General features: G+C 40.0%; 1 protein-coding gene across 1 annotated transcript; it reads right to left on the bottom strand.

The window, feature by feature from the left end:
* Positions 1 to 6,082: 6,082 nt before the first annotated feature.
* Positions 6,083 to 20,651, bottom strand: SLC2A8 (solute carrier family 2 member 8). Its single transcript, XM_063431563.1, has 11 exons — positions 20,577 to 20,651; positions 18,089 to 18,169; positions 17,302 to 17,464; positions 16,019 to 16,225; positions 15,527 to 15,626; positions 14,777 to 14,988; positions 14,123 to 14,272; positions 13,933 to 14,041; positions 8,624 to 8,791; positions 7,549 to 7,694; positions 6,083 to 6,472 (listed from the first exon to the last, which is right to left on the bottom strand). Exons 2-11 carry the CDS (start codon positions 18,163 to 18,165, stop codon positions 6,296 to 6,298), a joined length of 1,509 nt encoding a protein of 502 aa, XP_063287633.1. The 5' UTR covers positions 18,166 to 18,169; positions 20,577 to 20,651; the 3' UTR covers positions 6,083 to 6,295.
* Between the last annotated feature and the right edge of the window lie 1,494 nt (positions 20,652 to 22,145).

The following is a 22,145-nucleotide window of genomic DNA, read 5'->3' as shown; positions in this document are numbered from 1 at the left end:
ACCTCTTATAACAGATCGTAGGTCCCATACAGGGCTTCACAAAAAGCTTAATCTCTCTAAAACCATTCTCCTTGCTCACCCATCTTGATGACTCACCGAACCAATACAGTCTCTATTTCCCAATATATTGTTACAACAATGCCAAATGAGTGGAGCGCGTGGGGAAAGAATCAAGTCAGCACCACAGCTAGTGTTGTGACACCTATCAGATTAACGTGGTGATCTTTGTGTTGTATTGTGACAACCCTACAGCACAGCCTGTATAATGCATGCCTGCTTCACCCTCATTCTTGCTTATGCACTTGAACAAAATCAACAATCTATTGTTTACCTGTTTCAATGTGAACGCTCAAAACACTACAAATGAGCCTCGAAGAGAACATTTAAAAGGAAAAAAAATATATATTAAAAAAAAAAAATTATGGGAATATTTTTGCAAATTTGTTATTTATTAAATATTTAACTTGTTGAATGGAAAACAAATGTTAAGAATCTGAGGTTTGTACAAATTATTATTTTTTGTTTATTTTCCTTTTTGTTTTATTCTTTTTCTCGTTGTCCCTGTTTAAATTGTCTTACTGACACCCTGAACTTTTAGCAGTGGTTTTTGTACCCAATTATTACGTACTAGTAGACTGTTGCTAAACCTCTATGATATTAAAAAAAAATATATATATATACACATAAAAACAAAAAAAACTACCACCAAGTGTCTTAAACGATATTGTTTCGCCATTGTTACTAATGCCAAGTGATACTGTAAAATGTTTTGTGTTTCAAATGTGGCCTGTAAAAATACTGAAGTATTAATAATTACAACAATATTTTAAGTGCTGTGGGATCACTGCTGTGGAGATAGGTACTGTTGTTCTTGATATCTAATAAATATTTATGAAATTTGATTTTGTGTTCTTTTCATAGAGGTTTGCTGTAATGTATATATTTGTGGTTGGCAACATAAAAGCCGTGATGTCAAACTAGTATTGATGTAAGTCGTTTGGGGTGTGCTGAAACAAACGTTCGGATAGGCCTGTAAATAAGAGTGCCCGTCAAAGTAAAGGATTTAAAAGGGGAGAGGTGGGTGGGATGACCAGAACGGTGCACCCCAGGTAAAAGGGAGAAAATTGGTATTTATTATACTACACACATTATTTGCTAAAGGGACACTCCAGGCACTGTCAGAGGCCAAGGACCCTCATTCAGGCATTAAATAATTTGAAAATGATTTAACACTGAACGGAGAGGCAGCACCAGAGGTCTCCAGGCAATATATCCATGTACGTGAGACATGTCCTTTTAAGACCGTTGGCAGAATTTGGTGATGAGGTGCTCAGAGAGTGGGTTATGGAGAGCCAGTTAGTGACAGGAAGGTAAGGGAAAGTACACTAAAGAGGTAGGGAGGAATATGGGGGAGAGAGATACATGGGGATCATGACACAAGTAGGGGAAGTACACTTTATAATGTCCCTTTAATAACAATTGGCAGTTACTAGAACAGCTACAGATTAATGTAGAGAAAAGGCAGTGTTTACATTGCCCCCTAAGGACATCTGCAGTTGCCACTCCTCAGATGGCCTCTAGAGGTGCTTCGTAGGGCAGTGCTGCAAAGTGTGCCTCACTGTCGTTCAGCGTCACCACACTCTGCATGGAATTTTCCTAATAGAGAGGCATTGATTCAAGGTATCTCTATGAGGAGGTGCTGATTGGCTAAACTGGTGTTTGGCCCTGCCTCCTTGCCGATTTAAGCCAATTACAGGAAAGCATTGGATCAGCTAAAAATCAAATTTTGATGATGTCACCAAGGAGGTGGATTGAGGTGGGGTTTTTAACACTCTAGGGTCAGGAATACATGCTTGTGTTCCTGAACCTGAGTGTTCCTTTAAAATATAAAAAGACCAGGAAGGACCTGCGTGGAGGTCAAATATTTAGGGAGGAGGGGGGGTAAGGATGTGCAGTTTGGAATTTCTCCTTGGTAGCCAGGTTGTATGGAAAAGCTGCCCTGGTTGGCACATGGCCATTTCTTCCACCAGTCATGTAGAGTAAGTGAGTGTCTTGTGACAGACAAAACATGGGGGCATCTATTTGGGGCAGTGGCGTACAGAGTAAAGATCTTGTGTATGAATACTGGCTCACATGCTCACTTCTACAACAAATCCCCCCAATGCATGGCTCGCATGGCTCTCTGGGAGGAATAGGACAACCGAACATCACTCAACTGCAGTTTAGTGTGTAGACCTCTATGTATGGAAACATTGACATTTAGATTATTTGCGTTGCATTTCATATAAAATCCCTTGGGACTGACAAGTCGTACACATCGGGGGCAGTTTCAGATTTATAAACCAATGTGCCACTTCCCATTCTATTATTTATTTTCAGATTTTCACACAGGGTAAACAGGGGGTATATACATATATAATTACTAAATACAGATTAATTTACAAACAAACAATGAATACACCAAATCATTGAATATACACAAAAACAATCTCAGATTCATTTTTTAATTTCTTGTTCTAACTTTATTAGTATTCTTAAAGTTTAAAATTTGTTGTTTTTTTTAAACAACGGCAGCAGATAAGATTCCATACAATTATGAGATGTGCAAATTATTTGTAAACCTAATCCATTGTGCGATTGGTCCAGCAGAACGCCACATTTCTAGTTTCCATATTTATTGATTAAAAGAACACGGACAAGCGGTAACTTCCTCTCCAACAGGGAATACAAAATGTGGCAAATTAATAAATTGCAAAGGTTTCAAAAAAATGTAATAAAATAATTTTTCCATTAGTTAAATACTGTGGGTGAAAAAAACAAAAAACAAAACATGACTTAACGTTGGAGAGTGTAGTGTGGATAAATAAAAAAATCCCCTCTGAAAAACATGATCGAAGTGATTTTTGGCCTATATGTTTTATACATAACAGAAACATTAACTAAAAAAAAAATCATTTCTACTGCTGCCAAGTCAGTATAGACATTCCAGTTATCATCTCCTTGTAACAGAACACTAGACAATGCATCACAAAAAGCCCCGAAGATTCTTTAATAAACACATGTTTTCAGTGTTTTTTGGTAGAACATATTTTAGGTCTTTAAATCGGTATGACATGCATGATTAACATGATCAGGTGGAACCAGTGGGTTGTTATCCAAGCCCGAAGAACTTCCAACATCCATGATGCTCTATCAGAATTTGAATAGTCTGACTGTGATGAAAAAATAGAATACTTTTTTTTGTGTTGTTAATCAATGGAAAGTCACCAACTCCACTATAGCGTTAACAAAAAGTCCAGGGCTAACAATCCCTGTTGTGATAAGTTTCTGTTATCATTTTGGGGCAGAACAAGCAGCCACAACACAAAGAACACAATCTGCATGCACAAATATATACTGTCTGTGTAAAACATTTATATTAATATCACATTATCTGCATACAATATTACACGCCAAAAAAAAAACCACGCAAGACAGTCTGTCCCTGGTGGACAGGACATGTATGGTTTCTTCCCACAAATCCAGTGGATCCTGAACTTCACCCAGAGAAATACAATGCTATTTTAGCTTCAACAATTCCCTGTGAGTAGGTAGCCATTGCAGCTCAATTGCGTACCCCTCAACGGGAAAGGACGAAAAACACACACATATACACATTATATACCGGTATACATAGAAATTCTTAGACGGAAAAACAAAAACATTTTTGTAGTATAAACAAACATCTCAGAAACCGTTTTTAGACCCAAAGTTTGGTGTGGGGTTATTATGTCCATTTAGTTATTAAACTACATGTACTATTCACTTGCTGTGAAATAATAAATATCATGGATGAATAATGCACACTGAATAAAGAAAATATATTGATTGTTCCCGGCCACTACTGACACGTGCAAGTCACAACTCAGGATATTGTTTAAATTATAGAAACTCGGGTAGTGGTGTTCAGCACCTACAGGGCTCCCTGCTCAGCAAAAGGAGAGGAAGAGTTTTTCAGATACTTCCCCAAAAATAATGAAAATTGTAACAATCTTTGTAGGAGAAAGGGTAATTTGAGTAACAGCCATTACTTAGCTACATATGTAAAAACTGAAATGCAGCAAATGTTTAAAATAAACCCAAAGAGTCTGTATGTTCAACAATTCTCTAAAATACATTTCATATCAAAAGTTCTATTATTGTTGTCCACAGCAGGAGCACAACGTCAGGTTTCCCCTCTGCTACATAAGCACACGGTCAGAGACGATGAAAGTTATGATAAATGAGAGCACCAGTTCACTCCTTAAACAGGCAGATGTGCTGAGCTTATTATGTAGATGCTACCAACAGGAGTTGGAGCAATACTAGACCAGAAAAAATAAAGGCTTCAGAATTATGGGTCAGTGAGTAAGACTACTATACACAAGTGTACAAAGACAGAAATCCAGTAAAATATACTACTAATATTTGCCCAAATACCGCTAATAAAATCTAATAGTTTACATTTAATACGACATATAGTGCAATAGCATTTTCTAATAAGCTTTTTACAAAAAAAAAAAGAAGAACTCAAATGAAAAAGTCTCACTTGGAATTAACTGTGAACCCATTTTTGTTTTGTGTTTTTGTTTTCCCCTCTTTGGAAAAAATTTTAAAAAATTGAAGAAACCACAAATCGACAGTAATTGACAAAAGGGATTCATGTAGGATATTTTTTCCGCCCGCATTTCCTTGGGAGAAGGCTGGTTTAGGAAAGTGGCGTGACTAGGATAGAATGGAGCATCACATCAGCGAAAACATAATTTCAAAAATAAAAACCATTAATATCATTTCACAAATTGAACCTATTTGCTTTATATTTTAGAATGCTAAATTAGATGTGGTTTTAATAAGTTTGAATACCTACCAACATTTGGAGGTATAAAAGACACAGGGTGGGAGGCCCTATGGGCAAGTGCCAGCGTTGCCACTTGTGTCACTAGCAATGCCCAAAAGGGGAGGTCCCACCTGAAAAGTGGGAAAGACTGGCTAAAGAAGGGTTGGGCCAGCACATCACGCTGACAGCCCCACTCAGGGCAATACATGCGTCGAGTGCTTATGAAGTGCCCTGAACATGGGCTTAATGCTATCTTATGGGACCACTGCAGACACCCTAAAGCATTTTTTTGTGTGTAGAATGTGTCATTGTTTTTTTCATTTTACAAAGGTGCAACAAAGGTATGGGAACCATGGGATAATTACACGGACGACTAAGTAGTCACGAGTGACGTCCAAGACCACCCTTTCCTCCTCCCCCCCCCCCCCCCTCCTTCCGACCAACAGTTTTCCACCACCCCTTCCCTCAATTCCAGGCCGAACTCACCGGTAACTCGGCCTATACGTTCAACACACCCGCACCATTGCAACAGAACGTTAATGTTGTAAAATTGTTATTTGGTCAAAAGTTGTAAGCTAAAGTTATCACTGTTCCTAAGTGTTGTTCATACTTTAATATCGAAAAACGATGACAGACAGATGTTTAATACGTATGATCTAAATGGCTGATTATGTAAACCACTTGTACTTTTTTGAGGCTTCTGCGCAAGCCATATAACTGAATAACCTACATATGTCTGTCATTGACAAAATAAAGAATTATAAAAAAAACAAAAAAACAAAGGTGCAGATATCAGTAGAAATTGGCAGTATAATAAATTAACTTTGTTACCCCATCTGGCTGTTAGCCAGACAACAGGTCTGTGATTGGACAGTCATTGAAAGTCTGGGCGGCGTTCAAAAGGACTGCAGACAAGAGGAGATCTACAGCTTGCACAACAACATGCACAATTAAGTGCATGCATGCTTTTATTGGGTGATATCTAATTATTGGTTTAAACCCAGGAATTGCCAAAAAAATTAAATCTTCATATTCTTTAGGATTGCATTTACCCATGATGCTTAGCCAGCATTTAGCCTGCTTTACACCCTGCTCAAAAATCCCATTCAGATTTTTCTCTCGCTGATGATTGCACCAGATTATCAATGGATATAGAGTATTTTCGATAAGTTTACTGTTGACATTTTTATGTAAACCTGGAGCTGCACATTAAATATACAGCCCCCTAAACACCCATTCAAGTGAACTGGGTTAAAATTTTAAAATAAAAAAAATCCTCAACACACCTACGTCAATATCTGATTCACAGATAAGCGTCAGTCTTTTCTCCTCTGGACATTGGAAAAGTGTGACAGTGCCGATGTCGGACACTGTATAAGTCTATTCCTGTGCTGCCCAAAAAACACAGATCCAGCTCTTTTGCCACGGTTCCTCAGTCTATTAAACCGAATCGGGAAAGGAGCCAACAATCCGAGGCCCTTGAGATTGCTGGAAATATCTTTCAATCTGCTCCAGTGTTTTTCCTTTAGTCTCTGGCACGCAGAACACGGTAAACAGGACATTCAACACGCAGAATCCGGCAAAGAGCCAGTACGTGCCATACGAGGTCAGATAGTCCTAGAGAAACAGTTCAGAAATAGGAAATACATGAGGAATGCACAAGTAGATCTGATCTCATTTAATACAGGTAGTCTTAAAGATCCTAGGGTTTTTTAGAGAACATATGAATCAGGGAAACCTCATGTGAGAATCCCTGGTTTGGAATTTCATAAAACTAAGCATTTGATTGAATGAAATGTCTTCAACAGTAAACAATGTGTTAGAAGATTGCTGCAATAAAGCAAAAGATAACCATTTAACCGTCTATTCAATGATAGAACAGGCTTTATTTATCCATTGCCAAAAATGAACATAAAACAGACAGTTGTATCTATATGCCAATTAGATATAGTGATCCTAAAAATCAAGCCAACGGGTGATGTAGATTTGTATAATAAACATCCCTTCAGAATCATTTCATAATTACAATGTTACAATTACAACAACAACAACAACAACTAGTATTTATATAGCACCTTTCTCCCAGTGAGACTAAGCACTTTTTAGCACACGCTCTCTCGGAATTACCTGAATCGGCAGCAGAATAATAACAGATGCTATTATTCAATTAGTAAAGCTGTATTTTTTACCAACAGCAATACATGCATCTGACTGTACCCCCAAACCATAGAGCATCTACAATTGCTACCTCGTATTTTAGGAGGCCATGTATGACGTGGGGAGTCGGATAAGTGCTGTACCCTATACCTTAATAATATAATGGAACAAGAGCATTGAAATGAGAGATAAACCGCAATAAATAAAATTATACGAAGGTATTTTATAAATGTATATTGCGGTTTTAGACTTTGTTTGCTGGTGTTCCATTTATCTCAGATTTGCTCTAATTACGCAGTGTACCACATGGTCCCCTTTTCGTAAGACAATCTGTGGTTCCTTGGGAGTGCGGCGTTGTGAGTTTTCCTTTTTTATTTTTTACGGTTACCTTTCTCTCATATTCCAATGTTATTTCATTATTGGTTTTTTTAATTATTTTTTTTTTACACTAGGTTTTGAAGTGTAGTAGATTTGTATTTGCTTTTAATCAAGGATTCCATCAATAAACACAAAATGTCTAATCCCAAGTCACTTACCATGAGATTGTGGAATTCCTTTGTTACCAGGAAGGCACAACCCCAGTTAGTGACAACACAGACACCGCTCGCTATCCCTCGCGCACGCAGTGGGAAGATTTCAGACATAACCAGCCACGGGATAGGACCCCAACCAAGCGCAAACCCTGTTAAGGGAAAAAAAAAAGAGGAAGAATAATGTGAAAACAGCAATGGTGTATTTTGGCACCATACGAAGATCAGGGAGGGATGTCAGGAACTATGGTTTGGCCACCATTGGTCGTTGTCTGTCCCCAGCATGCTATGCGGCAGGAAAGAGCTTTAATTCTTTATGTCCAGCATTTCAAACTGAAACGTTGAACATGCAGATTCCAAGCACCATAACCACTTCAATCCAGAAATATTTATACTTCGGTCAGTCCCCCACCATCATACTTCAAGTGCTTATCCCAATATTTAGGAATGCGATTAGTGTCATACTAAGATATTTAGTCACTAAAATGTTGATTTATCAATAAAATTGCAAGCTTTCAGCCAAAAATATTAATTTGGGGGAAAAATCCACAACTCAGCAAGTAACAGCATATCTATGTTAGTCTGCATTCTGAAATTCAGGTTTTTTTTTTATCACCAAAGTTCACCGTTTAGTGGCTAAACCAGTCCCTTAAAGCCTAGCGCTATGAAATGTTCAGATTATTTTCCATGGAAACAAGATGCTCTGCCGAGAAAAAAGGCAAGTGAATGGGGAACAACCCCCCTATTCTGCTTTATCATGAAAAAACAGGACCAGCAGACAATAATGAAGGTCATTCCATATAGGATCACAAATAAGTTGCCTCCATTTTACATTTATACCAAGACCAGATTATTTTAATGTTTCTTATAGGTGTGTTCCAGCATATAACTCTGCCAGTGTTGGCCACCATATTACTGGGTCGTTTGTCGAAGTTGCCCCTCCATATGTTATTTTTTTTTTTTTTTTAAATTTAAAGACAAATTTCTTATTTTGTCAACATCTGGTTATCAGCCTTAACCTGAGCAATCAAGTTCCACCCTAATAACAATACACCTACACCTTCTGCGGAGATGTACCTACCAGTTATGAAGAGACACATGCTGGCAAGTGCCAACCATGCCAGGTGGTCCACTGGACTAGGGGGCAAATCCGTTGGTGGGAGAAGAAGTCTTGAGGAATTGTTGACAGGTATCGCTGAGATTTTAAAATACAATCCAAACAGGGTGGCACTGATGGCCATAGTAATTCCTACGGAGAGAGACGAGATAAAAAAAAAAAAACACATTAATAATAAGAATGCAACGGCCTTGTCAGATTTGGTAGCATTGTATCCCGGAATAATTAACCACGTGGGGTACCGGTTGTATTTTTAGATGACGCAGCGGGAGGCTGGCAGAGTTATATGCCGTGACCATAGGGACAAGTAAACTGGCACTTCATTGGCATGGACTATGGATCCCATAATGCTGAGCAAACTGGTTAACTGAGGCAGCTTCATGGAAAGTTTATTTCGCAGTCAGAGTGCTTAAGATATTAGAGTGTCCAAAGCCCTAACACGTACTGCAGCGCTGTACAAAGAGTAAAAGAAACCCACATCTTACTGCAGCAAGAAAATTTTGGCAATCGGAAAAAAAATGGTGATATGGGCCTTGCTCAAGCATAACGGACAGTGTTGGCTTGCCTTGGCACTGCAGCTGGGGAACTACATATCCCATGATGCTCAGGAAGTTAAGATGTGTTCGACATTGCAGAGATTTGTAAACTACATTCCCCATGATGCCATGATGTCCAGGCAGCATGAAGCAGGAATGGCCAAAGGTAGATCATCAGCTGTTAGAGAACTTTAATTCCTGTGATGCTTTGCCAATATTTATTCTAATGCATTCTAAATACTTATTTTTGCACACCAAAGTTTTCGGTAAACATTTTAGCTATATCCCCGAACCTGGTAATCTGGATATTTAATTGACCAGGAGATTGAGAAGTAACCTCAAAAGTTGGAAGCCAAAATAAGCAAAGTAATGGAACCCCAACAGCAGACTATTCGGCTCAGGAGATTAATTCCACTAAAGTTGGAACCCAGCAACGTTTCAGCCCACAATGAGGAATCGACAACACCCCACTGCAGGTGGAAATATTGTTGGTTCAATAAATGCATACATTTTTTGGCTCCATTATTCAACCCCTTAAGGACCAAACTTCTGGAATAAAAGGGAATCGTGACATGTCACACATGTCATGTGTCCTTAAGGGGTTAAACGCAGCAAGCTGATCTGGTTTTATCTTTGTTTGCCATTATTAACAGTGTGAAGGGCCGATCTAAGACAAGTGTTTGGTTTAGCAGCAATCACCACCCTAAAACCTGAAGACAACTTTTTGGGGGATCAAGTAGCGCTAAACACACCAGGGAATAGGGTTAACCCAAGGGAACAATCTGCCCCCAGATGTGTATGCATCCACAGCTAAAGATTAAGGCTTACACCAATATTCCCACCAAAACGAACGACCAGACAGTTTTGTGGTGTATTTATTTATTTATTTATTATTGCCATTTATATAGCGCCAACAGATTCCGTAGCGCTTTACAATATTATGAGAGGGGGATTTAACTATAAATAGGACAGTTACAAATAAACTTACAGGAACAATAGGTTGAAGAGGACCCTGCTCAAACGAGCTTACATTCTATAGGAGGTGGGGTGTAAAACACATTAGGACAGGAATTTACAATCAAATAAGGTGGGCTGCCCTTTCGGAGAGGGCAAGAGACAGGTATGTGAGGTAAGGGTTAGTCTTGGAGGCCATAAGCTTTCCTAAAGAGATGGGTTTTAAGGCACTTCTTAAAAGATGCAAGACTAGGGGAGAGTCTGATGGCGGTAGGCAGGCTATTCCATAGGAAGGGAGCCGCCCGCGAGAAGTCCTGCAAGCGCGAGTTGGCCGTACGAGTGCGGACAACGGACAGGAGGTGGTCACGGGCAGAACGGAGAGACCGAGAAGGGACATACCTATGGATCTGTGAGGAGATATAAGAGGGGCTAGAGTTGTTCAGTGCTTTATAGGTGTGAGTTAGTACCTTGAATTGACTCCTATAGCATACAGGAAGCCAATGTAAGGACTGGCAGAGGGGTGAGGTGTGAGAGAAACGACTAGAGAGGAAAATCAGTCTAGCAGCAGCATTCATTACGGACTGTAAGGGTGCAGTACGGCTATTGGGGAGACCAATCAGGAGAGGGTTACAATAATCCATGCGGGAAATTACTAGAGCATGGACAAGCTCCTTGGTAGTATCTGGTGCAAGAAAGGGGCGGATGCGGGCTATGTTTTTAAGATGGAATCTACAGGATTTGGCAACATGCTGGATGTGAGGCTCAAAGGTGAGACCAGAGTCAAGTATGACGCCAAGACAGCGCGCTTGCAAGGATGGACTGATGTTGGTACCACAAACTTGGAGGGAGAGCGAAAGAGGAGGATCAGTATTAGGAGGAGGAAAGACAAGGAGCTCAGTTTTTGAGAGATTGAGTTTCAGAAAGCGGGAGGACATCCAGTCAGAGATGGAAGAAAGGCAAGCAGTGACACGTTGCAGGACGGCAGGGGAGGGGTCCGGGGAGGAGAGATATAGCTGGGTGTCATCAGCGTACAGGTGGTAGTGAAATCCAAAAGAGGTAATAAGTTTGCCAAGAGAGGCAGTATAAAGAGAAAATAGAAGGGGACCAAGGACGGAGCCTTGGGGAACTCCAACTGAGACAGGGCAAGGGGAGGAGGTATCATTAGAAAAGGAGACACTGAATGAGCGTTGGGAGAGATAAGAGGAAAACCATGAGAGGACAGAGTCACAGAGACCAAGCGATTGAAGAGTTTGAAGAAGGAGAGCATGATCAACGGTGTCAAAGGCCGCTGAGAGGTCAAGAAGAATTAGTATGGAGTAGTGGCCTTTGGATTTAGCTGCGATTAGGTCGTTAGTAACTTTGATAAGGGCAGTCTCTGTAGAGTGGAGAGGGCGGAAGCCAGATTGAAGAGGGTCAAGGAGAGAGTTGGAATTGAGGAAATGAGACACACGGGTGAAGACAAGTCTTTCCAGAAGCTTTGAGGAAAAAGGGAGCAGGGATATGGGACGGTAGTTAGAGGGGGTGGATGGGTCGAGGGATGGTTTTTTTAGTATAGGTACTACAGTGGCATGTTTAAGGTCAGCAGGGACGATGCCAGAGGAGAGCGAGCAGTTGAAGATGTGTGTTAGAGAAGGCACGAGACAAGTGGAGAGAGATCTAATAAGGTGAGATGGGACAGGATCGAGCGGGCAAGTGGTGGGGCGAGAGGAGCAAAGAAGAGCAGCCACCTCTTGGTCAGTAGCTGGGGAGAATGTCTGAAGGGTAGGAAAGGCATGATCTATGTGTGATTGAGAAACAGAAAGGCAAGGAGGGGAGAATTCTTTCCTTAGCTGTTCAATCTTGTCAGTGAAGTAACATGCGAAGTTATCAGCAGTAAGGTTAGTTTTGGGGGTGGCCACAGCAGGGCGAAGAAGAGAATTAAAGGTGTGAAAGAGACGCCTGGGGTTGCGGGAACATGAACTAATGAGAGTGGAAAAATAGGACTGTTTGGCAAGGGCAAGGGCTGCACTGTATGAACACAATATGAATCTATAATGGAGAAAGTCTGATTGTGTACGAGACTTCCTCCAGGAGCGTTCAGCACAACGGGAGCATCTTTGCAGGTAGCGCGTTGATTTAGTATGCCATGGTTGGGGGCGGGTCCTCCTCGAGGTGCTTGTTTGGAGTGGCGCTGCAGTGTTCAAGGCAGATGTAAGAGTAGAGTTATATATGGAGATGGCCTGTGAAGGACAGGAGAGGGAAGGGATGGACAGCAGTTGTGAATCAATGTCAGCTGACAACTGTTGGAGATCAAGAGAATTAAGGTCCCTCCTGAGTTGAGGGGGGTTAGGCTGAGGTTTTTGGGTGAGGGGGTATGTGAGAGCAAATGATAAGAGGTGGTGATCAGAGAGTGGATATGGAGTGTTGCAGATATTAGATACTGTACATGCATAAGTGAAGATTAGGTCAAGGGTATTGCCAGCTACATGGGTGGGAGAATCTGCCCACTGCGATAGCCCGAGGGAGGAAGTCATGGAAAGTAGTTTGGTGGCTGCAGAGGTCAAAGGTGGGTTTATAGGAATATTGAAGTCCCCGAGAATTAGGGATGGAATGTTAGAAGAGAGGAAATAGGGTAGCCAGGCAGCAAAGTGGTCAAGGAAGAGAAGAGGGGAACCAGGGGGGCGGTAAATAACAGCAATGTTAGCAGAGAAGGGTTTGAAAAGGCGAATTGAGTGTATTTCAAATGATGGGAAAGAGAGAGAAGGGGGGTTGGGAAGAGGTTTAAAAGAGCAGTGAGGGGAGAGGAGAAACCCAACACCACCACCTTTACATTCAGAGTTTCTTGGGTTGTGGGTAAGTTGGAGACCACCGAAGGACAAAGATGCAGGGGTGGCAGTGTCAGAGGGGGAGAGCCAGGTTTCTGTTATGGCTAGTAAATCTATAGAACGAGAGATGAAGAAGTCATGGACAGCAGTGGATTTAGTTATATTGCAAACAGAGCGTGCGTTCCAGAGGGCAGTATTGAAGGAGGATTTAGAGGAACATGAGATGGGTATGAGATTAGTGTGGATCCTTGGGTTAGTATGTGCTGAGTTTGTTGCGAGGGGGCCGGGGTTAGGAGAGACATCACCAGCAGCTAGGAGCAGAAGGATAGAAAGGAAGTGAAGGTGGGAGTAGGATTTGAAAGTTTTGTAGGAGGGTATGTATGTAGAGGATTTGGGAGGAGTTGGTGGAGATAGGCTGGAAAGGTATGTGTAGAGTGCATGAGATGAATAGAGAGGGGAGGGGAGTAAGGTGGAAGTAATAATTATGGTGTTGCTAGGGACAGGTGAGTGAAAGGATAGGGATATTTTAGTGATGAGAGAAGTTAGTGTTAAAGTGAAAAATAGAAGGGAGAACATTAGAAAAAGTGTATTATATAGATATGTAGATCATATATACAAACACACAAATATCAATGAGTGATTAAACCAATGTTAGGATGCAGTGTGTTAAATAAATTCAGGTGAGGAGAGGTTTAGTGATTTGATTGGTGTGTTAAGGAAACCAGCTGATGTGCACTATCTATAAGTAAGTTGTCGACCATGGGGTGGGATGGTGTGGGGAGGGGTGGGTGGGCAATCTTCCAGAGATGATACCTCTGCTCTGAAGATTCAGCAGGACTGTAAAGAGTAGAATTAAGGTCATCAAAGATGGCAACACCAAGGGTGAATAGATCTCTTCCTCCTACTGCTAATTGACCAAACATGCTACGTGGGGAGTCTCAATTTACTCTAGAGGTGTTACAACAAACACGTAAAATACCTGATATAATAAGTAAAACTTTCCTCCCTGCTTTATCCATAATTAGTGCGGCCACTGCTGTAAAAAACACCTGGATCACCCCAACTATCACGGACGCCAAGCTGCTGTTCTGCAAGAAACCAAACAGGAATCAGTTGCAGAAGATAAGAGTCAACAGAATAATGTAGACAGTGTTAAAGTTTCCAAGTACCTTAAAATTAGCCTCCTCAAAGATGGTGTCTGCGTAGAACATAATGGCATTAATTCCCGTGAATTGCTGGAATACCATCAGAAAGATCCCAATCAAAAAAGGCTTGTAAATGGAAGGGTTCCGCAACTCTGCTATTCTCAAACTGCTCTCCTGATTGGACAAAACAGAGGAGTGTTTAGACATTCACTTCAAGCTTTTTATGGTTAACGAACTAATAAAGTTTGGTTTTGTTATTTACAGCATTGCTTAAATATTAAAAAGTTCAGAGTCTCCATGAAGCAACGATATCCTACACAACTAAAACAATGTGTCTATCCCAATTCTTCTAGATATCTTCCTTTATATTAGCCTCTACCATCCCTGCTGGTTTGCTACTCCATGCATCTACAATTATTTTGGAAGAAAAAAAATATATATATATTTTCTGTATATATATTTTCTCCCGCCAACTTCAGGACACTAAACCCACTAAAATTGGCCACAATATTTAAATTAAAGCATTATCCTTCTAACATCAGCTCTCGTGATTAGAGGCAGGCTGTCAGCATTTATCTCGGTGTCTCACAGAATCTCTGTTGAGTACCCCACACATTCAGTCATTTTTTTGTCAGAGTTTAAAAAGCGAGCACTGTCAAACACACAGTGTGTACACACCTGATCGTCCCCGCTGGATTCAATCTGTCTGTATTCCCATTCGTGATCAGCCTCTGGACCCCGAAGGAACCTCAAAGCGGATAATGCTTCAGAGAACTTGTCCTGATTGATCAGATATCGTGGTGTTTCCGGCATGAAGCACATAAGAATCAGCATAAAGATTGGGGGAACACTGCAGAACACAGCAAGCCAACGCCACTCCAATATCATTCCTGCATACAGACATAAACAATATAACCACTAGGGGGAGATTCAGAGACGTCTACATTCACAGATGCACCTTACAGTTTTGGGCTTCATCTGCTTATAAGAATGATGTAAATTCAAAGGAACACTCCAAATAGTGCTCACTGTAGTGGTTATGGTGCCCAGCACTAAACATTATAAGCAGTCAAACAGTTTTTAAACAGTGCCGGAGAAGGACACATTTTTGTAACACTTCAAATTAGCTGAAATGAGCCTGATCATGGTGGTTTTTCGGTGACAGATTCACTGAAAGATGTGGAGTGGTCACTTTTGACCATCTTTGGTCAGAAGCGTAGTTTATCCGATCATAAAACTATACGGTAGTTAAAAGCCACTGACATGCACTTTGGGATTATGAAGTCTTAGCAGATAAGATGTGCTTCTGATCAAAAATGTCCTAAAACACACTAAAATGTTTTTAAGCTATATGTATAATAAAATAAGAAGTTTTGAAATAAATCTGCACTCAGTCGGCAGTCAGTATTATGCGATACACATCATTACCTGCGACGTATGACCCCAGTATCCCAGTGACAACCATTAGTTGAACACATGACCCAAGAGTCCCTCGCACTCCGGAGTGTGAAGTTTCAGAAATATAGACCTAAAATTGTATAAAAAAATAAATAAACCGGGATGAATAAAAACACATCTATTTCTTATTCCCAATTTAACATTCCTCGATGCTGTAAATTCTCTAGGAACAACATATATATAAATTGTACCAATAGCTCATTATAGGGTGAAAATGTACAACTATTTCTGGCAATTAGTGTTCCTCTGGACAGGTGTGATCCAATAAATCTTGGCTGAAAATGTTGACTCTTGATAAAAAGAAAATGTTTTTATTTTTTATTTATTTTTTATTATAAAAATGGCCGCCATTATTTGCCAAACGTTCTAACAATAAATAACGGTAAGAATAAATATGGCTTCCATTTATTTGCCATCTGTTATAACAAGCTAAATGGCTGCTGTTTACTGTATATTACTTACAGGGACAACTAATGAGGTGACTCCACTTGCCAGGCCATTAAGAAACCGGCCCCCGAAGAGCATCCACACATTCTGTGCTGCAATAATAAGCGTGAATCCAAGGACGAATGGTACCGCACAGAGCATGAGACTGAGCTTTCGGCCAATTCTGTCCACGATCCAGCCGCCAAACACTCCGCCTACTGCAGCCCCGATTGTTACAATAGACTGCAGGAAGAAAAGAATAAGGAAGGAAGAAAGAAAGAAAGAAAGAAAGAAAGAAAGAAAGAAAGAAAGAAAGAAAAAAAGAAAAATGAATAAAAAATAAAAAAACATGAATTGTCATTTTTATTGCCTCTGCTTTAGATTCTGCTATTGTCAGCAGTAATGCTCTGTCTGTGACATGACTGTTAAACCTAATGCAGGCACACTAATGTTTTGTGTGTGAACATAAATTGTGTACGTTCAGGAATTCAATGTAGATTTCATATGTTAGGTCAAAGCAGCCAATTCTTGGAGAATTTCCCCAGTGCAGATATTGGCACCTGAAAATTTAAATTAAATTTGAGTTCCCGATAATTTTTGCTTTTGTAAATAACTTGCATTGGATCATCACTAACGTAATAGAGCACCAGTTGGACCCAGGTCAAACCATATGAAAATGGTCTGACTTTAACCCAGGAGATGGTGCCAGGGGACTCCTGGCACCACAACCACTACAGTACGTACTTATGGTGCTTAGGATACCCCTTTAATATCCATTTCTAAATTGTTAGGTCATTTGAACATGGTCATCGCCACTTGTTTTGTTAAATTATTTTGTCCACTCATTGTACAGCACTACAGTGCTGACGCTTGAAAATAAAAATATTAAACAGTGTTTTTTCCACCACAATGTTTGCCATTTGCTCCAACTCATTTATTGTCATTGTTGTCTCTGTCACATTTTGTGTTGGAATATACTGACACAGGAAAAATTTAACTTCCTGTTTTTTTACCCCATTCATGTGACCAAGCATTTTATTTTGCACATTATGCTCTTTCCTCCTACAGCATGCAGAGTTACAAATTATATCCTCGATTTAATCGTGTTAGATAAGCTTTTCATGATTTATTACGTTGAAAAAATATTTACAAATATTTTTTTTTTCTATTTTTTATCTAAAATATATCTGTTGAGATTTTAATATTGCGGATTAATTTTTTTTCTTTTTTAAGTTTACCAAATATATTTTATAATTTGAAATGCTTATCCAAAAATATTAAAATCAAGTCCAATGTTAGGAATGGAGCAGGTGCATTACCCCAAACCAGGAGGCTGCATTCTTGTCCAATACCAAGCGAGGGTCTTCTGCATTCTTCAGATCTGCAATCGCAGGAGAGCTGTATCCCAGGACAAATCCAAAACTCAGGGGGCCCAAAACCGCGGCAAACGTCGCCAAATAGAGATTTTTGTTTTGAACTTTCCTGCAGAATGCAAGGTGACATGATGTACAGGTTAATGGTATATCTGTAAAAGATATTATTAAATTTAACAAAATTCTAACACTTTAGGAGTTAAAAAAGTAGAACCAACTGATCTTCAAACTTGTCCCCACGCATTGCTTTACTGTATAGGACTAATGTAACACTAGAATGCACCGAGTTCGGCCACAAGTATTGCAATATGGAAATACAACTTAATTATAGTTTATACTTCATTGACAACGGTATAACGGTACGTTTGGAGATTGCGATATGTTGTGATTTATATTAACATTCCCAAGAGATACGGCTAGAACAGTGTGCAAATTACAGTCCTCTATAACAGGGCTCACTAGCTTCTAGCATTGAAGAGGGCTTTGAACATAGTACACAAGTGCTGCCCAAAATGAAGTTGTTTTGAAACTACAGCTTCCACAAAGCTTTGTCTTTCAGAGGACATGCAAAGCATCATGGGGTTGTAGTCCTACAACATCTGGGGATCTACCTTTTGGGCACCCCTGTAGTACACCATCATGGCACATTACTATCCTCATTGTAGATTATCTGCATTAGAACACAAAACACATTCAACATTTAGAGTTTATATAACGTGGTTCATTCGCTTACTTTAAATAAATGTTCTGTGGACTCTCCCGTGTGTGCCTATCAGGATCTAGCAGAGGCTCGTAGTCTTCTTGATCCATTGTCCTGAAAGAAAAAAAAGAGTTGTGGGTTTTATTTTCTACACTAAACAAAATTGTTGCACGGTAAACACACCCAGCTAGCAATGCATTACTCCTTGTTAAATCCTCATGTCATCCAGAGAAGAAATGGACAAGATAAATGGAGAATACGCTCATTGACTTCAAGAGTCATCTCATAACACACTCTAGGACAGTTTCAGGCCTTCAAACTGTGCGCATTCTGAGTAGACTAGAGGTACTCCCAAACTAAGAGGACCTAAAACTAAAAATTGCCGCCCCAACGTAGTGAATTTAGATCTGTGCAAGTTGTGTTCCACAATCAATTTGTTAGTAATAGCTTTTATATTTAAAAGACTAAAAACAGCAGATTAATTTATAGTGACTAGTGAAGACAATAACTTTTAAAACAGAACTGCCCAGAGGCCAGGGCAAAGATTCCGTTACGATAGATATCCAATTAGACATGAATTTATTATTTGATGTATTAAAAGCTTTAGGGCTATTCTCACTACACAAAAGTGCAAATTTAAAGAGAAATTGGTACTTTTGCAAAGTGTCTGGGTTGCACCCTTATAGCTGTCAATAGTGCGTTCTTCCTGTTTGCTCTGACCCCTAGCACAAAATTGAAGACAATGCTTCTTATAAAGAAGCATTTGATACATCCTAATACTTCTAATTGGATTGAATCTTCTTATTTAGGATACGTCCTAATACTTCTGATTGGATTGAATCTTCTTATATAAAATACTGACTGTGCTAGAATTTTATTGAAATTCCAACGCACTGAAAACATATAATACAAAGCAGGAACTACTTTGCCTCACGTCAGCAAAACTTGGCAAAAGTGGCAAGCTGTCAGTTCTCAGAGTCATAAAATGCAAAGTCCCCCTTAAGATGACACAGACACTTTTATTCCCAATTGCGAAATGTAATCAGGCTAACTGATATACAGCAGACCCATTTAAATATGTATTTGGTTGAGACTTCCAACTACCGGTAAATGCCAAACAGTACAAAAGTGAAAACGTAAGTAAATCCACCTGATGTTGATGAAAAAGGACTCTTGTGATCCATCACCGGCCTGTATGCCAAACAGCTGGTAAAGTATAATAAGTCAATAGCTAAAGTCAAAGGCAGCCCCTAGCTGTAAAATGCTAAGAATCTGACAGACAGGTGCAGAAACAAAAACACGTGAAATACCCAGGGCGTATGCATCCATTGCATAACAGCCTTTATTTATTTTTAGTGCCAGTAAATTGACGCTGGGTCCCTTATTAAATGTGTCAGTGTGTGATTGTGGTGGGAATGCGTGTAGTGAGTGTGTGAATTGTATCCGTATGCTCACTTTTTCCTCACCACCTTCTTCCACACTTTTTTTCTGCCCTCTCTCAAATTTGGATCTCCTATCCATATGTTCCTGTCTCACTCCTATTCCCACCACTTATTATTATTATTTTATTATTTATATAGCGCCATCGGATTCCGTAGCGCTGTACAAAGGGTGGACTAACAGACACGTAATTGTAACCAGACAACTCGACGTACAGGAACAGAGAGGTGGAGAGCCCTGCTCAATGAGCTTACATGCTAGAGGGAGTGGGGAATTTGCTTCCTTGCTTTTGTCTATCTTACCCTTATTCTCCCACTCTCTTGTGGTTCCCCCCCTATTATTACCCATTTTTGTGTATTTCTCACCTAAACCCTTGTGTCCACCACCTTCAGCAGGACCTATCGGAAGTGCAGCATGGCCAAGGATGAACAAGCTCCACTGCCTAGTCTCTCAGTACAAGTCCAATTGCACAGTATGAAAGGCGAGCGGATACAATACACAACAACTAGTATTAAGTCAAATCCCATCCACGCGCAGGTCACATCCCAACTTCCTTCCACTAGCAGTCAACATTGCATACCCTGAGCTCCAAGCATAAACAGGGCAGAGAAACATGTTTATATTTTGCCAAAGACTCCCTTAAATCTAAGACAATTCAGGGCAGAAAGGGGATATTCTTGGCTCCCTGCTTGCAGCTGCCATTTAATACAGACCCCCTCCCCCCTTAGTATGTTACGGTTTACATTATGGGCTTTATCTTTTACCAATTAAAATGAAATCCAAATTTCAGCAACAATAGTGCATATGGGTGGGGGGCTCTAAATCTCCTACAGTCACAGCTTTGCAATTCAGATTTCTTATTTTAGCAAATAAACACAGAAATAAAATCCTGTTATAAAAATTAAACTCAAATGTCCTAAAATAACATTAACATATTGTTTTATTAACAATAACATATTTTTTTTCCCCCAATTATAATAACAATGCAGCTAGCAGTGCTACTGTGTAAAATAAATAAATATAGACAGATATACATGTAATAAAACTGATAGCAAGGAAGTAAAGCTCTTTCTAAACTCACCTAATAATCCTTCTGGCTCTTTGTCAGCAAAGCTGGTGGCACAGCAGGTCATGTGACTTGGTCAGAAAGCAGCTGATCACGTGATGCGCTCCACCACTCTCACCCAGCTTTCCTCTCTGAGCTCTGAGTTCTAAACACAAGAGACCTAGTGTTTGCAGACAAGTGTTCTAAACGAGGCTACAAAGAGAGGATTATCAAGGCATCCTATTGTATAATGGGTTATAGAAATAATAATAAATGGGATTTTTAATTTATTTTTTTTAATTCTTTTTAAATTGGAATGATTATATTAAAGCAGTTTGAAGTCCTTGCAGTCTCTGGAAATGCACATACAAGCAGCAACTGCTATAGTGATCCGTGCCTTTAGGACAAAGTTAAAGGGATTCTATAGTGCCAGGAAAATGTCCATCGGTGCTGGCTCATCTCCGCCGACGTCAGCCGGTGGTGAAGACCTAACGAGCATGCGCGGCAATGACCGCGCTTGTATAAGGATTTCCCCGTAGGAAAACATTATTCAATGCCTTCCTATGGGGAAAATCTGATGCTGGAAGTCCTCACACCAAGCGTGAGGACGTCCAGCATCAGATAACAGACCAAAAGTCTGTTTCAATTCCGGATGTCCCTCTAGTGCAGGCTTTCCCAAACTCCGGCCCTCCAGATATTGCTGAACTACAACTCCCAAGATTCTATAAGTGAAATAGGCTGATAATCATAGGAGTTGTAGTTCAGCAACATCTGGAGGGCCGGAGGTTGGGGAAGCCTGCTCTAGTGGCTGTCTGGTAGACAGCCACCAGAGGAGGAGTTAACTCTCAGAGGTAATTATTGCAGTTTATAAAAACAGCAATAATTACCACTGCAGCCATCACTAACGACAGCTGTGGCCTTTGATACTTCTAGATGGCGATTGCACTGCCCAGTGTCTAGAAGTGTCAGGTAAGGGAAATATATAGAGACAAAATAGTTCCTACTTTGTCTCAGTGTATCATCTCTTGACTGGGTTGGAATTTCAGTGAAATTCTAACAGTGTCAATATGAGTATTTCATAAAGATTCTATATTTACAAAATACTAGGTTGGGGGTAGGGGGGATGACAGCTGCATGAATACCCCAGTTTTCTGGGACACCAGAGCAAACCCCTCGCAGATACTAAATTCACCATTTAAATGTCCACTGATCCATGAATTGTTGTGACCTGATCAGGGAATGCATATATTTGGCTATTCTGGCAATACCTTGCTCAATATCCAATATAACGAATAACTGTGCACAGAGCTAATTTTACAACAAATACCTGATTTAAAGAGTTTTTTTTTTTTTTTGGTTTTATTTGTATTGGCAAAGTCTCAGGACATGTAAATGTATTCAGTGCAAGCAGAGACCACAGCAGCTCTCATTTTTATCTCTAATTTTAACCAAACCCCATTCATTAGTTAAACTCAGTACATTGTGCCAGTTGAAATCTCCCTGATACTATTTATCCATTTGATTATTTTTTTTAAAGTATGGGCAAGTTATTCCCAAAAGAAAAATGGCGCCTCCGGGAAATCTCGCGAGAGCGCTCTGTGAGTT

This window comes from Pelobates fuscus, chromosome 9, assembly GCF_036172605.1.
Source record: "Pelobates fuscus isolate aPelFus1 chromosome 9, aPelFus1.pri, whole genome shotgun sequence".
Taxonomy (NCBI): domain Eukaryota; kingdom Metazoa; phylum Chordata; class Amphibia; order Anura; family Pelobatidae; genus Pelobates; species Pelobates fuscus.
Note: the sequence above shows the minus strand (reverse complement) of the source record. Positions and strands in the feature narration are given on the sequence as shown.

Bases quoted from the DNA above. Each gene is read 5' to 3' on its own strand.
- SLC2A8 (XM_063431563.1), bottom strand. From the start codon at position 18,165: ATGGATCAAGAAGACTACGAGCCTCTGCTAGATCCTGATAGGCACACA. The intron at 14,273-14,776 runs GTGTGTACACAC...TTGTCCAATCAG, and splicing joins AATCCAGCGGGGACGATCAG to GAGAGCAGTTTGAGAATAGC. The intron at 14,042-14,122 runs GTACTTGGAAAC...GGTTTCTTGCAG, and splicing joins TTGAGGAGGCTAATTTTAAG to AACAGCAGCTTGGCGTCCGT.